Source organism: Peromyscus eremicus, chromosome 1 (assembly GCF_949786415.1).
Source record: "Peromyscus eremicus chromosome 1, PerEre_H2_v1, whole genome shotgun sequence".
NCBI lineage: Eukaryota > Metazoa > Chordata > Mammalia > Rodentia > Cricetidae > Peromyscus > Peromyscus eremicus.
Window position 1 is genome coordinate 184,878,405 of NC_081416.1, and position 17,349 is coordinate 184,895,753.

The 17,349-nt window shown below is 38.4% G+C and overlaps 1 protein-coding gene across 3 annotated transcripts in view; it reads right to left on the reverse strand.

The window, feature by feature from the left end:
* Window positions 1–1,447: 1,447 nt before the first annotated feature.
* LOC131902646 (vomeronasal type-2 receptor 116-like) overlaps window positions 1,448–17,349 on the reverse strand; it is an 81,968-nt gene continuing 66,066 nt past the window's right edge. For 2 of the 3 annotated variants that reach the window (XM_059253657.1, XM_059253656.1), the window contains exons 5-6: window positions 7,107–7,230; window positions 1,448–2,352 (exon numbers count right to left, since the gene is read on the reverse strand). In XM_059253657.1, coding sequence (XP_059109640.1) covers window positions 1,448–2,352; window positions 7,107–7,230 — 1,029 coding nt within the window. The remainder of the gene's footprint in view (window positions 2,353–7,106; window positions 7,231–17,349) is intronic. The other variant, XM_059253658.1, reaches the window with a different exon arrangement.

The window sequence follows — 17,349 nt, forward strand, 5'->3', positions numbered from 1 at the left end:
AATATCCTGCCTGAAAGATACCTGGGGAAATGGTTGCACCAAATCCCAGACCTGAAAGTAGAAGTGATCACAAGCCTTATCCCTAAACAGAAGCAATCTCCAATTGATAACCACCAGCTAATGAGAATTTATTTTCTGTCACAAGAGTCTCAGTAGGGAATTAAACTACTTTTAAGGGTGGACTGCATGCCCAGAAATAGATGGGAACAGAAAATTCAGTTAACTTCATTATTGGAGGACTTTGTCTCATAGTAGTGTGTCAGAGTTCCCCCTTTGTCTCCACTTTTACAGGTTTGTCATGACATGTATAGATAGAGATAGACATATTTCTACTCACTTTTAACCTACACAATGCTTGCATAAATGGTATGGGTTCAAGTTAAGTTTTAGGGGGGATTCCTGAATGTACAAACCCATGTGTTTAATTCTCATGCCTTCTCTTGGGCTCTTTTTCTTATGTTTGCCTACTTTGACCAATTCCAATGTGTTAGATTTTCTTTATCATAGCATATTTTTTTATTTTTATCCCCTAGAAACCTGACTGTTTTCCAATAAGAGATAGAAATAAGGTGGATTCAGATAGGAAGTGATGTGGGGAGGATCTTGGAGGAACTTGGAGAGGCTTGGAGGAGAAACCATAATCAGGGGATATTATGTGAAAGAAAATCTATTTCAGTGAATGGGGGTGAAAAGGAGAAAGAAAACCAGTGTTCCATTGTAGTGCTATGTAAACTTCAATTTAAAATTTTCATTTAACTCTATTATGTGTATGTGTGCTTTTTGAGTGTGCTCTTATGTGCATACCTGTGTGTAAGTATTCTTGGAAGACAGAAAAGGCATCTGATCCATTGGCACTATTGTTAGAGGTGCCTATGAATTGTAAGATATGTGGATTTGATAGTGAACTCATCTCCTCTGAAAAAGCCATATATGATTTTAAATGCTGATACATGTCTCCATCTTTCACAATATTTTTTCTATCTATTTAACAAAATATCTTCCTTTCTCCTAAATTTTACTCCTCTAACTCCCAGGATGCAACAGGCTTCTCTTGTCACTTCCACAAGGGGTAATTAGTCTCATCATCTGAAAACATTCATTCCCTCTAAAACAAACTTTCTCTGTTTTCTCTTACATTAAAAGGCACTAAGAAATTCAGTTATTAAAAGAATTTCTTGGAGTTTATTTTAAATACTACTTTGTATTGGAAAAATATAAGAACACACCAGTTATGCACTAATATCCAAGAACCAGGTCTTGTAAAATATGTGTCTGAGTGGAAAATTATAGAACACAATATACAGTAAAGTAGTATAAATGACATTACAGGGCAGGGCATTATCATTAGAAGAAACAATGATAATCACTGGATAATGCATACATCTTGCTTTATATCACAACAGGTACCATCACTACAGTTTTCAGTAACAATTTATGAAATGAGTGTTCAGTAAGATGATTTCTCCCTTAACTTTTGAAGAGAATTTCTCTCTGGTCGGAACAAAATTATGTAGCTCTTGGGGATAAAGATGCATCCCAGCAGACCTGCACTTGAGGACAAAATGGAGAAGACCTCCACTACCACCATGACCTTGCCCTTGGTGCTATGGTAGACAGGGAGGAAGGTGACCCACACACTGCAGAACAACAACATGCTGAAGGTCAGCAACTTGGCTTCATTGAATTTGTCAGGGAGATTCCTGGCCAAGAAAGCCACAATGAAGCTCCCTAAGGCAAGGGAGCCATGGTATCCCAAGACACAGTAGAATGCAGTAACTGAGCCCTTGTTGCACACAATGATGATTTGGCCATGCTCAGAATGTGCATCAGTGTCAATAAAGGGAGGAGAAACTAGCAGCCAGATTGCACAAAGAATAATTTGGATGAGAGTACATATGGCAATGATGTAGTTGGGTGCCCTTGAAATCATGAAGAACCTCATTCTTCTTCCAGGGGCTGTGACTGTGAAAGCCAAAAGCACAGTCACTGTTTTGGCCAAGACAGTGGAAACAGCCACAGTGAATACAACTCCAAATGTGATTTGTTGCAGGACACAGGTAGCTGTGTTGGGTTGGCCAATAAAGAGAAAGGAGCACAAGAAACAAAACATGAGTGAGATGAGCAATATATAACTAAGATTCTGGTTATTGGCCTTCACAATGGGAGTGTCATGGTGCTTAACAAAGACCCCAAGAATAAGAACTGTGAATGTAGTGAAGCACAAGGCCATTGAGGCAAGAGTCATCCCCAAGGGATCTTTGTAGTTCAGAAAGATCACAGATTTGTGAATGCACTGCTCCTGCTCTCTGTTGGCATACTGGTCCTCTGGACACCTCACACATTTATCCACATCTGATGGAGAGATAAAAATATGATTAATGCAGCTTCAGTCATTTCTTGACATATTACAATTAAGTGTGTTGAAGAAGCATTGCAATATCTTCATTTGTTTCTGATGATGTAATTGAAGTACATTGCTGCATACCAATGCTTCCATTTCAAAATACTTATTCATTATTTTATGAGGATTTAAATTAAACTATCATTATGTTGTCTATTTAACTGTGTTGATGATGCCATTTGCTATATTATCAGAAAGCACATGTCATTTCAGTACCTTCTGAATGCTATGATGAAAAAACTTCAACTGGTAAACTGACAGAGAGTAAAATCATTAACCATTATTTTGCACAGTGTGTATTGTAAAGTCTTAGATTCGATGGTTGTAGTGCCTCCTGATGTCTTTCTGTCTGTTTTATGAATGCTGTTCTTGTAATTGATGGAGACTGTGTTTTCTATTGGACATGTCCTCTAGTACACTTTCTAGTATCAATTTAGCAGCCCAAACCCATCCACATAGAGGGAATACTAGACAGAATCAGTAGGGACCCTTGGCATCTGCACATGACATGTCAAGACCAAGTTCTCAACACAAAGTATATTTGTTTGCACCAGATGTCAATGGTCAGGAAATAGGAAGCAAAATCATGAGATAGAGAATGAAAGAGAAGGATAAAGCAACAAGAGAGTTGGGGAAGGGGTTTTTGGACAGGGAGGACAAAGAACTGCCTCTGAATAGAGAGGACAGAGATATAGCCTTTAGGAAAAAGGCAGTGTATAAAGGAAAAATGGGAACCCCATGTTATGATGAAGTGTTTAATTCTGATTGGTATATTAATTAGGAGATCCACAAGGGAGTTTTTGCTAATTGTACTTCAATACTTTAGTAGCTAGACCTTGATAGTCAGTCTCAGGAGGAGAAAGCACCAAATAAGGGAATAGACCCTGGTGGCTATCTTTAGGAATGTAGCCTCATTTCTCTTGCTATAAAGTGAACCATGACCACAGTTGCTATGGGCCAGAGAAATATATTATAAGAACTCAGCTGGTTATGGCAAAGCCGCCACCTGAAGGGATCAATGAATTTCTTCAGAGGAAGCCAAATTCCAAGGAGCATTTGGTATTATTTGGATTGTTATAAATCAGCTGTCTTCTGTTATGAGAATCATATGTGCTTTCATAGTTTTCCCAATTGATTTTTCCCTAAGAATTGCTAACAGTGTGAACTGATCACTCTTTGGACATATACATTCAAGGTATCTGGAGATCATTCCCAGAAAAGACTTCCTTCCCCCCAGCCCATCCATTTCTTCCCTTTCTGCACTAGAATCAGATATTCCCCCTTAACCACATTAAAGGACTAACAGGAACAACAGTCCAAACCACCACAAAGTAAGTCTCCTAAATTAAGGTCATTTCTACACAGAGACACTGCCTAGGTCTGGTGGATCTTAAGTAATACCTTCACACAATTTAGCTCAGACCTTCCTTTTCTTACAGCCTTCCTAACTTTATAAACCTCTAACTCCTTACCTAATCACTTCTAGGAATATTTAGATAACATTATGTGCTGACAGCAATGCACAGTCAGAACCCCAGTTGAAGCCTCCCTGTAATTGTCATCATTGGCAGCATCCAGCCAGGTCCATCCACAGATCAAGGAAAGTACCTTATCAGAGATACCTCTGTACTCTCTAAGAACAGACTTAAGCATCCAGAGTAGCCGTTTGAGAAGGCCTGGCAGATGTGCCAAATAAGCTTCACTACCTGCTTTCCCAAATCTTACCTCTAGTTCCAGATCTCCCTTTAACTATCATCAGAGGCATCTAGCTGTACATAGGTTGCCTAGCAACTGATCACACTTTCCCGGACCCTGCAGAAAAACAGCAGATAGCTTGGACAGACAGGAGCCACAGGAAAAAAGGAAGTAGTTTTATTTTCTCCCATTGACCTAGTAACTTATAAATTCTTAACATTTTCTACCAATCAAGTTTAAGATTATAGTTGAGCATATAAGATCCCTCTTCTTAGGTATTACCTGAACTTAGCCTTTAGTTAAGTCATTTCCCCATTAGTCACTCCCCTTTTGGGTTGCAAATGATAATTAACAATTTCTGCCCCCCTACATGATTCTTATCACCCCTCCATTTGACCCTGGAAGCCTGGAAGGCAAGGGACTACTGCTTGTAAGTATACTGGGATTCCCAGGACATGGAAGATGGAGAAGAAGATTGGGAAGAATAAACCTGGACTAAGAGCTCAGTGTACTGAGATTCTGTTTCCCAAAAATAGTTCTCGCTGTTCCTAGTTCTCTCTCCTGAGTCCCTGGGATGTATAATAGTAAGGCTAGTCCTTCTAATATTATACAAGACACAATAGTTCTTATGAAGGAAAACATTTAAATGAGTGGCTTACAGTTCAGAGGCTCAGTCTGTTACCATAATGGTGGGGCATTTTGCTATGCAGACATGGTGCTGGAGAAGAAGCTGAGCATTTTACATATTTTGATCCATAGGTAATATAAAGTAAGCTGTCTCATTGTGTATGGCTTAAGATTTTAAGGAGCCTTGAAGTCTGAATCCATAGTGACACACTTCCTCCAATAAGACTACACCTTCTCTAACAAGACCACACCCTCTGATGGGGCCAATTTCATTCAAACTATCACTGGAATCTAATGGATATTAGCAAGGAAAAAGGAATGGAGGAGAAGTGCAGACCTTGCTAGAACCATATTTGCCATAATCAGTCTCACTAGAGTTCCTTCAAAATCAGTAAGATGTGTGTGTGTGTGTGTGTGTGTGTTTGTATATGTATATGTGTATCTACATGTAAAAGTAACAACAGAGCTCAAATATGAGAGTAATCGATTGGATTTATATGAGGAAAACAGGAGGATGAGAATGAGAGACAAATGTTACATAAATATAATTTTTATGTTTTAAAGTGAAAATAAATAAATAAATAAATATGTCCTCAGTTGGTGTTCTCACCTGGCATTAGGAATGCTTTATCCCTGAGTCTTGTTCATAAGAAGGAGTAACCCTATCTTGAAGGTAGAAACCTCTGTATATACTTATTTAAAAGCCTTACCTCTTGATTCCATCACCTTTGGGAATAGACAACCACTTTCATCCTTCACTAATTTCTGTCTATATAAGACCCAGACTATGTGAGTGTACTCAAGTGTGAAGAAGATATTGATATAACACCATGATATGATAGCACAGAAGGTTTGTTTTGAGGAATAGTTCCCCATCCATAAGTTGTAATTTCTACCATGGAAATTTTTTGAAATGAGACTATATTTGCTCTGAATCATCAAATAATTGAATAGATTGATGACATGCTTCTAGGTTTTAAGTCTTTTTTTCTTGAACAATGCATTTATGGACCCATGTAATTAGTTAATTTGTTTAGTGGAATGAAAAGTTGTCTCAGTTGTGAGGAGAATGTACTGCTCTTGCAGGAGAACTGTATTCAGTTCCAAGAACATATCTTGGGTGTCTCACAACTGGCTGTAACTCTAACTAAGGGGGCCTTGGATGCCACTCACATGCACCTGCAATTGTGTACACATAACCACCCATCTCACATACATTTACATAATTAAAGAAATAATTAAATTTTTGGTTAATTGTTGTATTTATTGTTGTAAATACCCTTTACTCTTATATGGTTTTATATTTAAAACAGTTTCATTATAGTGTGTAATTAAATTGGGGTATGTTGTACGTATGAGTCCATAAAGATCAGAACACAGCCTCTAGGGGTTGGAAACCTCTTCCTGCTACATGTGTCCTAGGAATGAACTCATTATCAGATTTAGGAGCAAGGGATATTATTTCTGAAGCACCTTAATGGCCATAAATGTCCTTTAAGGTCGTTCACTATATAGGATAACAGGCAAAATGAGAGAAAAATCTATGTATCTGCCATTTTTATGTAACCAACTCTAAACAAATAATCATTTGACAAGTATGGGCTGTGTAGATGACAACACCATTTGACATAACTGTGGCTTGTTGCTTTCATACAAAACCATTTTAATCTACTTTTTGGCATTATTAACTGTGTGCTGTATATAAACAAATTGACTATAGGACTCAATACTTCTACATTATGTGCCAACACTTATCCACAATTCCCTAGATTACAAATGACATTGAACCTTTGAAAAGGGGACTCTCTGGATATTGCTTGAAATCTTCTTTATCATACTGAATAGTTTCTTATAATATTACAAGTAATTATTTCCACTCTTCATTAATTTTACGGAGGGACTTAGATTTTGTCTCTAGTACCCACATGAAAGAGCTCAATGTATCTGATACACTAGTCTGTTCTCCATTGATTTCCTGCATGTACATGGGACCTATAATCTTATGTAAGGACACATACAGATATAGAAATAGAAAAAGTATTATTGAAGATTTATGACTGGAAACTAATCTACATGTAGTTCCAGAAAAGATTAGTCACTAGTTAAGACATTGTGCAGAATTCCCTCACATTATAGTTTTATTATCAAAACTGTTTCTTTGAGAAAGATCATCTACAATGGATTTTCAATGAGTCAAAGATATATGTCATGGCATAACATGTTATTTAAAGTGACATTGTTAATGATCATAGTCCCATAAAAACTAACTTGAGAAAGTGATATGGTTTATTTTTACAGATGTCTTTTAGAACCTTTGATCATCCCAATGTGTTTGGGAGAAGATGATCTATGTGAAGGATTTATCTCAGCAGCAAACACTCACTTGTCTCATTAGAAACTTCATTTTCTGGGCAGGGGATGCAATCAAAACAGCAGGCTGCATTTCCCTCCTGCAAGAATTTTCTGAAACCAGGACCACAATCAGCACTGCACACAGAGGGTGGCATCTGAGGAAAATTAGACACATGGTGATATCAGGAGTTTTACCTACTCCTTCCGTAACTATATTATATTAGCATTTTTAAATATTGATAAGCTTATTTTACATACACCAAATGAGTGACCACATTAAACTTAGTATGTTTTATAATGCCCAACAAGTAAATGTATGAAAATAATCTGATGTGAAGTTGAGTAGCTTCTGAATCTTAGAAATTTAGGGAAAAAATGGGTTGTTGCTGTGAGCAAACATCATGGAGTATAAACTTATTTTTTTAGTTAATTTGCACCACCTTGACAGAACAAACATAGAAATGTTAGAGGGAAACCTAACTAAAATATTTCTCTCCAAGGAACTAGCTGCTGTCATATTATTTATGCATTTTTACTAATGGGTGATTGATGTAGGAGTGCCCAGTCCACTGTGGGGAGTGCTGTCCCTAGGCAGGGCTGTAGGAGAAATCTAGCAGAGCAAGCCAGTAAACAGTGTTCCTTCAGAGGTTAGTTGCAGTCTCCAGATTTCTACTTTGTCTTCCCTTTATTGTAACCCACGAGCCTAACTAATCCTTCCTCCTCAGTTTGCTTATGGTCAGCGAAGCAAGCTGGGATAAATGAAGATCTGCAACATGGGAAATATCTCTTCAAGTCTCTGATAGGAAACATAAACTCCAGTAAATACCACTGCAAAGCATGATAAACAAAATATAAAAGAGAAAAACAGCTAAATAGGCAGAGCCTGGGGCATTTGGGGTGAGGAAGTGCTGGATTGATATGTATGGAGCTTTAGGTGGAATGTTTCCTGTGGGGCGTTTACCCACCACCCCCACAGTTCCCCAGAGTTTTCTTAAGTGCAAGCAGCAGGTAATATTAGATAGAAGGATTTATTGCAGAGAATCTTGTGGAGATAAACAGATAGAAAATAAAGAATAGCCTCGAGAGGGCCTGGAACCTATTCCAATGGGCCCTGACTGTCTCTGCCCCAGGGATTTTATAGAGGCGCCAAGGGGTGGAGCAAAAAACCTCCTCCCCCAGCACAGCCAAGTGCAGACCATCTCAGAGATCTGCACTCAGGCCCGTGGTCCTAATCATCCTCTATGCGGACCTGCTGGGTAAATCCATGAGGAACCCGAGAACGGGCTCCCACAGGTCCCCCTTTCTTAATATATAAAAAATAACTATTAATGGCTTACAGCAATCTCCAAGCTGTTACACCTCCCAGTATGGGAGTAGAGGATGATAAAGATGGCATTTCTCTTTTGAATTAGGTCCAAGGTGACTACACCAGTCTTAGCTGCCTCAAGCCCTTTCTAAACCAAAAACTCTTAAGGTGACTACAAACTTAAAGAATCCCTTAGCTTCATCATTACCATTAACAGGTTAACATAAATATTGCTATACATAGTCACAATTCTCTGTCTTACAACTCAAAGCAAACTCAACAGAACCATTTGAATTAGCATATATGGTGCTATATATAGTTAACAATTTTCTCTGTCTTACAACTTTAACTCAATCATTTGAATTTTCTTGCTAACACAACACAGGAAAAACTTCGATGTATTCACATCAAGCTTAAATATTTCCTTAAATCCACAAAATCAGGGTGCATTAATATCAATAGGTTAAACATAATTTCTGCAAACATAATTCAACCTTAATTCCACACATAACTCCTCCTTTTCTTTATAATTTAAAACAAAATCTCAAACCTAGTTAGAGGAACCCAAACTCATACAATTCCTACAAACCCATCTTGAAAAGCAATCTTCTCAATCTAACCATTAACACTTTGAAAACTTAGCAAAACATCCAAAAGCAGTTTCTTAAAAAAACTCTTTACACTTTAAAAGTAGTCTCTTATTATACCCCATTTGCATTTCTTACTAACAAAACATGACATTAATCCACTCAATTTTTGAAATTAGACTAAGGAATATTAACTCTCCCCTTTATAATTTAAGCAAAATCTCAAGCCTAGTTATAAAACCCAAACTTTTATTTAAACACTTCCATTTGTAACACAAAACCAGTTCCATAAGTAATTCCATTTTTACATAAACAGTTCCACAAAACAATTCATGAATCACCAGTTAATAAAGCATATATGCATACACAAAACTGCATCTTGATTCTAGGTAGAAATAAATTTCTTCATTTAAACAGTTCCATTTTTAACCCAATTCCAGCAAACAGTTCCTAGGTCATTACTATGAATAAACTCAAAATTGTCCCATTGCAATGAAATCTCTATTTATTTCATTAGTCCCAAAATTCAAATGATAAATTCTGGTACTAGCCTTCCAAATATGAAGAAATCCATAACAAAAACCTTTTTGTAGTTTTATCTCATTATTTTAAGTTCAAAAATTTCAAAAAAGTAAATTCTGGTATCAGGCTTTCACTTCCAAATATGAAGAGATGTTTTACAACCAAAACTTTTTGCTGTTAACAATTTTAGTTCAAACAAGCATCTCTGCAACTTTTATCCTCACAGAGACCTTTTTAGGCACAGTAATATTCTAAACCGCACCGTTTTTTAAGCTAGCTCAGGTTTTTCTGTTGTGTCAATTTTCCACGGATCTCAGCTGCAGATGGTTTGTGCTGGTTCTGGCGTCTGCCATTCTTTGCTTCTTAGCGGCTTCTGGAACGATTTTTTTTTCTTTTCTTTTCTTTTTTTTTTTTTTTGAGACAGAGTTTCTCTGTGTAGCTTTGCGCCTTTTCCTGGATCTCGCTCTGTAGACCAGGCTGGCTTCGAACTCACAAAGATCCACCTGCCTCTGCCTCCTGAGTGCTGGTATTAAAGGCGTACGCCACCACCACCCGGTGGCTTCTGGAACTTTTTTAAAAGCGCTCCGACTGCCTGCTTTGCAGTCTGCTAGGACACTACCTTCTGTGTCTCAGGCTCTTTCACCATATACATTAATAGACTCACACTTAACATTTACACTTTTTCACAAACTCACATATAACATTTTTTGCCTTGCAAAGCATTTAGACTCACATTCAACATTTACACTTTTTTACACACTCACATATAACGTATTAATATCTACTTATTTATACTCCTTAAGGAAACTATAGAACTACTTTAGCAAATATATTTCTTATTACTTCTTATGTATTTCTTATGTTCATTCCATCTTATTTCTTATTTACAACTAGCATCTTTACTTCTTACAAGCTTATTACTACATGTCTTAGGACTACCTTAGATTCTTCTTGCAAGCTTATATTCTTAAAGGAACTCTATAGATCTATTTTACAAACTTATATAGGGCTACCATTAGCATGTATTTAACTTAGCAAACACCTAAAGATTTCTTAACAGAGATCTAACAAGAGAATTTTTACAAACTCACATATCTTATTTTCATCTTTTTCTACTTCTTACTCTTAATTATTATCACTATGTCTATTAGAAAGATTCTCTTAACTAGACAGGAAGTACATACATCATTTCTAAAGTTTAGAGTTTATAGTCAGCTTTGTTATAAAGCACTGGAATTTAGTGAGTGCTGTTGTTAGAATTGTGATAGTTGTTGCTAGGGGACTGTAACTTTCCCAGAATGAAGCCACACTCCAAAGTTGCCGAGTTCTCTCAGCCTTTCCGAACTGGCAGAGATGCACTGTCAGTGGTAAATGGTTTTTAACTAGAGGCTGTCCCTTCACCCAAATTCATAATAGCTCCCCTAAGTACTTCAATTCAGACAAACGTTTCTATTATAGCAGTACTTTTGGTTTGTTCTACAGAAAAACTTCACTTCAAGCTGAGGGTGAACTTACCATATTTAGCTGCTGGAAAGCTCTTCACCAAATACTGCACAGGTATTAGGTGATATAAAGTATTTTTCTAAAGGAGCTAGTAAAGCCACAAGTGGCACAGCTCCAAACTGTATTTAGTATTTTCACTTCATTAGCTTTAACTCCTGATATTAGCAGCTGTGATATTTAACACTGATTTCTAATAAGGAACTTTCAGGTGAAGCAACACTTTTTAAGACAGCTAGATTTTCTGAAGATTGTTTCCCACCTATAAAGCAGTCATTTCTTTTTGAATGCTTGTGTCCTTGTCTCCTTATTAGATTTGCAAAGGAATTACTCATTGCAGGCTGTTTGTCCAAAAGGCAAAGAACGTTTTTTAATTTCAACATAAGTTTCTTCATATCTAAGACAACATTCAGTGTATAAACTGCTTTCTCAAGGATATTAAAGGGGCTTGTTTGCTCTTAAAGGTAGCTTTTTGTCTGATCTGAGTTTTCAAGAGATAAGATTAAGCTTTCTAGCATTGCTTTGAGAAGAAACTTCATTCTGAGATGAAAAGTTTTTGAACAGTATCACCATCTTTAGCTGAAATACTACATTTCCCAGAATGCATTTCCCTTATATCAGTCCCTTATTGCAAGCTAGTTTTTGGACTTCATTTCCCATAGTTCTTTTTGGGTCTGAGAGACAACTTCTAAGTTCTTTTTTACCAGACTTGCTTACAAATTCTTGCCCAGAAGGTTTGAACAAAGTCTTTTGCTTTTGCAACAGGAGATTTGAACAAGCATTTTACATTTTCAGCTACGTCACATTGGGAGATTTCTAATCTCTCCTCACCTGGCTTCAACAGGTGTCTCTCCTTCATTTTGAAAGGACCAAGCAGATGCCATAACAGGCTGCTCAGTCTTCTCTCAGAGATCAGGCCTCAATTTCAGTTTCCTGAGACTTGAGCAAGCAGTTTCTGGGAGGGCCATGAACAGTGAAGTAGCTCCCTTTATGCACATACTCTGACTGCTCAAAGTTCAGCCAGATGTTTACTCTCTAGGGCCCCTCACCAACTTAGAGTTTTGTGCAGTATGTGCTTGGCCAGCCAGCCCCCATGGTGGCTCAAGGACAAAGCCTGGGACTTGTGCTGGACTGCCCCCAAAGTAATAAATTGTAACCACCAACCAGTAAATTCAAAGGTTACATACCCTCACCCAATTAAAAAAGAACAGAGATAAAAATAAACCAATCTGAGTTGTACCCGTGCAAAACTCCCCCAACCCCCCTGAAGGGCTTGTGGATTTTGCCTTTAAAAAGCTAGCCACACAAAGAAATAGCAAGTTCCTCCTGTCCTCAGGGTTACTATGAGTGAGTGCTTTGAATCCAGCTTCCCTGCCTGTGGCTTGTAAACAGAAATAAACCATGCTATTGCATTCTGTACCTAAGGTCTGTGGTGGAATCTTTGGGGTCCCAATCTGGGCATAATATTTGATGCGTTGGCCGGGAACCCCAGAGACCCCACCAGGACCCTCAAGTGTCCAAAGGTTTATTGACATCTACCAGTAAGAGCGCTCTCTGTCTTGTCTGTGTCTGTCATGTTACTTTTTTTTTTTGTACTGGACGATCGATTTGTACTTTGCAGGCTTGATTTGTACTTTGCAGGCTCTCACTGGGGCAGATGTGTCTGGACAGTGAACCTGGTGGTGAAGGGAGATGTCCCAAAGCCCTAAGGCCACCTCAGAGGTGACCATTTGGTTTAGGAGCATCTTTGGATATCTTCCCCCACGGTGGGAGGAAGTGCCACTTTGTATTTTATCCTGGGAATTTGTCAGAGACATTTTGTGGGGTTTTTTTTGTATGTTTTGTTGTGATCATTGTTACTTTACTCTCTCTTTCTCTTCCAAGAAAAAAAGGTGCATGTCTGACTGACAGGGATGTGGAAGCCCCTGATGTCTGTTTGATCAAGGACAGAGATCCTCAAGTCTGGATTGTTTTTGGTGTGATTGTGCATGGAGGGTCACTCCCCCCAGATCACATCAGGCTGTCATTGTTCTTGGAGATTTGTTGGTTGTCTTGTTGGGGCAAAGTTTTTTCGTGTGCCCTTGGTCTTGTGTGTAATGTGTTAATTGTTCTCATTGTTGACTTGATTGTGATGGACGCTATGGGACAGTTCCCTTCTTCTCCACTATACCTTTGCCTAGCCCACTGGAAGGATGTGCGAGCCACAATAGAGGGAAGTGGGTCGCCCACCCCCACTCCCCGACTGAACTGAGATAAACAGGTAGCTCCTGCCAGGTGGGGCTTGCATACTGCAAGAGGGGCTCACTAGCTGTGAATGAGGCTGTCGTCATCTCAGTGCTGATGTCTGTACTTGGATTGTCTGTGTAAATGTTATTTGTTTCTGTCTACTAACCTCCCTTATTTTCCTAGAGGAAGAGGAGGAGAGAGAGGCATAACAAAGGCCACCTCCCTTCCTCTGTAGCTCTCTTGCTATCAGGACTGCAGCCAGCTGGCTGCTCTCATGAGGGTGGGGGTGCGTGCTCCAGGTACAGGTGGGCAAAGACAGGAGCTCTGGACAGGACAATGGGGACTGCCTGCAATTGACAAAAACTGTGTGAACACTGAGCAGAGAATCTGACTTTAGTCAGAGGAGTTAACAAAACCTATTTTTTAGGAACACTGACAGCCAAGGACATGCTCTATGCCCACTGCTCCCCCTCCCTTCCTTTACTGTGATAACTTCAAGGTCTCTTCTGCTGGCCAGCAGCTTCTCTTGTTAATGCTTCTCTGTCCTTGTATTGCTTAAAAAGAAATGTTAAATTGTCAGTTCAAGATACTGGGAAAATTATGCTTTTGTTTCCACAGGAAAAATAAAAATTTACATGGGTTTTGGTCATTTGAGTTCAATGGGTTACAGATATTTGCCATCATTTAAGAGAATTGGTTTCAAATTATTGTTGGTTAAGATTAAAAAAAATGTTTTAAAATATAATGTTTTTATGAAAATACGAAGACTTGAGATATGAGGATAAAAGTTTAAATAAATGATTTTTTGGTTTGAGAAAGCAGTTTAAGATATAAAAATTTAAAGGCTTAAGCGTGTCATGAGGGTTTAAATATATGATATTTTGGGTCTAAATAAATAGTTTGAGATATAAAAACATAGAACTTTAAAGTTTAACTTTAAAGTTTGAATAAATTATGAGATTTAAATAAAATTTATATAGGGTATAAGATATAAAAATAAAAAAGGTTTTAAAAAATATGTAAAATGCAAGTTATTAGAATATGTAAAAGCAAGGTATAAAGGTCTGAGGATAAAAAGGCTTAAGTAATGATTTAAAAAAATGACTTGAGATATATATAAAAAAAACATGTTTCAGATTTCTTTGTCTTGCTTTTCTGCTGTTACGTTGAGACTCCAAAGGGTCATAGTTGTAAAAATGTCTGTCTACTCTACAGGTATGAATGAAAAATGTGGCCACATGTATGTTTGGTTTTGAATGTCTGAGTTTGCATGTCCTTTGTGTTAAGGAATACAAGTTAATACTAGTCATCTGGCTATTCAGATACTAGTTTAAAGCATAAACTGTTCTATTAAAATAAAAAAAAAATACCCTGAGAGGTATATTTGACTAATTTATCTATAGGAGAACAAATTGGCATGGTTATTGTTACCAAACTTAGAGATAGTTTCAAGATTAGGCCTAGATTTGTTTGGCACAGATACATTTAATAGATAATGGTCCTCAAACCTGTCAAAGATCTGGTGAATATGGCATTTACATTATTTGATAAAAAGATTAGTATAGCAAACAAAGACTCCAAGTTCCCAGCTCCTAGCAATGACTCCCAAGGTCTCCAAAGAAGATATGGAACAACGACAAGAAGATGCCACCTGATTTGCGGACAACACCAACCACTGGGCAAGATACTCTGACTCAACACCTGCTGCCAGGGATCCAGCATAGAAAAATGGACAAATGAGACACTGACAAGATAAGGTCAGTCTTTCTCCTCCACAGGGAGAATTTCACATTATGGGCCCAGCAGCCAAGACTGATGCTATCCTGACACCTGTCCTGCCAACACTATGAAGACTATAGGAGCTTGGAATGATGGCAGTCTGGGTAATGGATAGTATCTGTTGTTTTTTAAATAGATTTAAAAGTCTGCACTCAGGTAAAGTTTATCCTTCTCAGATCTTTGATAGCATTGATGACTGGGCTAGCTATACCTTTCTCAGCTTAGTAATTGATTGATCAATGAATTAAATAGTTAAAGCTAATAAATCTCTTTAAAAAAGATAAACAGGTTCTAAATATAGAATTACAGATGCTTTTCATTGGGCCAAAGAAATTTCAGTCCAATCTATACTTGGCTCTCTAGATAGAAAAGACACTATGGATTTCAGGGCAAATTGATAATACTACAATTACTAAGACTATGGGTCTAAAAGTTCCAAATAAGTTTGTAAGTTTAACTCCTGTTCCTAGTTTATATCTGTCTCAACAGGTTTCCACTTGGCTGACAGATACATCCAAGCATCATTTGCTGGTGACAACCTACTGCAAATGACTGTGAGCCCTGAACTTGCTGAAAGCTGATATGGACCAATTCAGCTGATATGCATACCATCTCTTCACCTGGTCAATATAACGTTCCCTCTTGCTTTGACTAACATTCTGTCTTTCCAGGGCCCTAAAAACAACGTCAGCAGGAAGTAATTACAGAAGACAAAACATCGCCCTTGTTTCCCCCACCCCCCGGAATGTTAGATCAAAAGGGAATTTCTTGTCATAGGGAACCTGAGATAAAGTTCCAAGTTCCTTGAGGATAAGGAACTCTGTCAGCCATCACAAGGCTTTTGGCCCTTGTGCTTCTGCTAATTATTGTTGGCTCTTATATCACTGACGTCTTATTTGTGTCTCGGTACCACTAAACTGAGGATGCTAGAATTTCAGTATCCACCTCTAAACACATGACACACTTGCAGATGGCAAAAACTTAATAAAGGGAAGCTTGCTTTGACATTGATAATAGAAAAACTCTTATGTTCTGGTCCAATTAGTCTCTGATATGATCTACTACCCTGGTGATAAAGTCTTTTACCAAAAAGCAACATCTCCATGATTGGAGATGATATACAACTCAAGGTGGGAATGAAAGGACCAAGCAGATGCCATAACTGGCTGCTCAGTCTTCTCTCAGAGATCAGGCCTCAATTTCAGTTTCCTGAGACTTGAGCAAGCAGATTCTGGGAGGGCCATGAACAAAAGACATAGTCCTTGTAGTACCTCCCTTTCTGCACGTACTCTGACTGCTCAAAGTTCAGCCAGATGTTTACTCTCTGGGGCCCCTCACCAACTTAGAGTTTTGTGCAGTATGTGCTTGGCCAGCCAGCCCCCATGGTGGCTCAAGGACAAAGCCTAGGACTTGTGCTGGACTGCCTCCAAAGTAATAAATTGTAACAACCAACCAGTAAATTCAAAGGTTACATACCCTCACCCAATTAAAAGAGAACAGAGATAAAAATAAACAAATCTGAGTTGAACCCGTGCAAAACTCCCCAACCCCCCTGAAGGGCTTGTGGATTTTGCCTTTAAAAAGCTAGCCACACAAAGGAAAAGCAAGTTCCTCCAGGCCTCAGGGTTACTATGAGTGAGTGCTTTGGATCCAGCTTCCCTGCCCGTGGCTTGTAAACAGAAATAAACTATGCTATTGCATTCTGTACCTAAGGTCTGTGGTGGAATCTTTGGGGTCCCAATCTGGGCATAACAATTTGATACTGGCCCCCAAATCAGAACTGCACCTGCCTCATTAGTGTGCACTGAGGCTGGCATTTCTGATAGCAACTTTCCTCTGGGCTTGTGTTTGTCTTAGCCAGTCAGTGAAAAATAAAAGCATTTACAACAGCTTTTCCATAGCTCCTTCAGAGAGATTTTCTCCCACTGATTTTATTCTAATTTTGCTTGTTCCTTGCCCCCCAGATGCAGAGCTTCAGATATCTGTCTGCAGCTCTGTACCTCTGCTAGCTGCTTTTGGAGGTAGGAACTTTTTTTTCTCCCAGAAAATCTGCCTCAAATTCTAGCAGCTTTTTCAGGTCATGCATTTTCTGGGGAGAATTATGTCCCTTCTGTTTCTTCAGAGTCTTTCTCCCAAAAGTTCCCAGTTTGGTCTCAGTTTGTCCCCTCTACCCCAGAAACAGTTTCCAACACTACAGTGGCGGCTTTCCCTGCTACTGAAGGTAGGGGCTTTTTGTCTCTTTCTGTTTTCAGGGTCTGGTTTTCATACAGACTGAAAATCTAACAAGGAAGGTTTTTGCCATCTCTAAGCTCACATTAAGACAGTTGTTTTGTTTCATCAGGCCTTCACCTGGC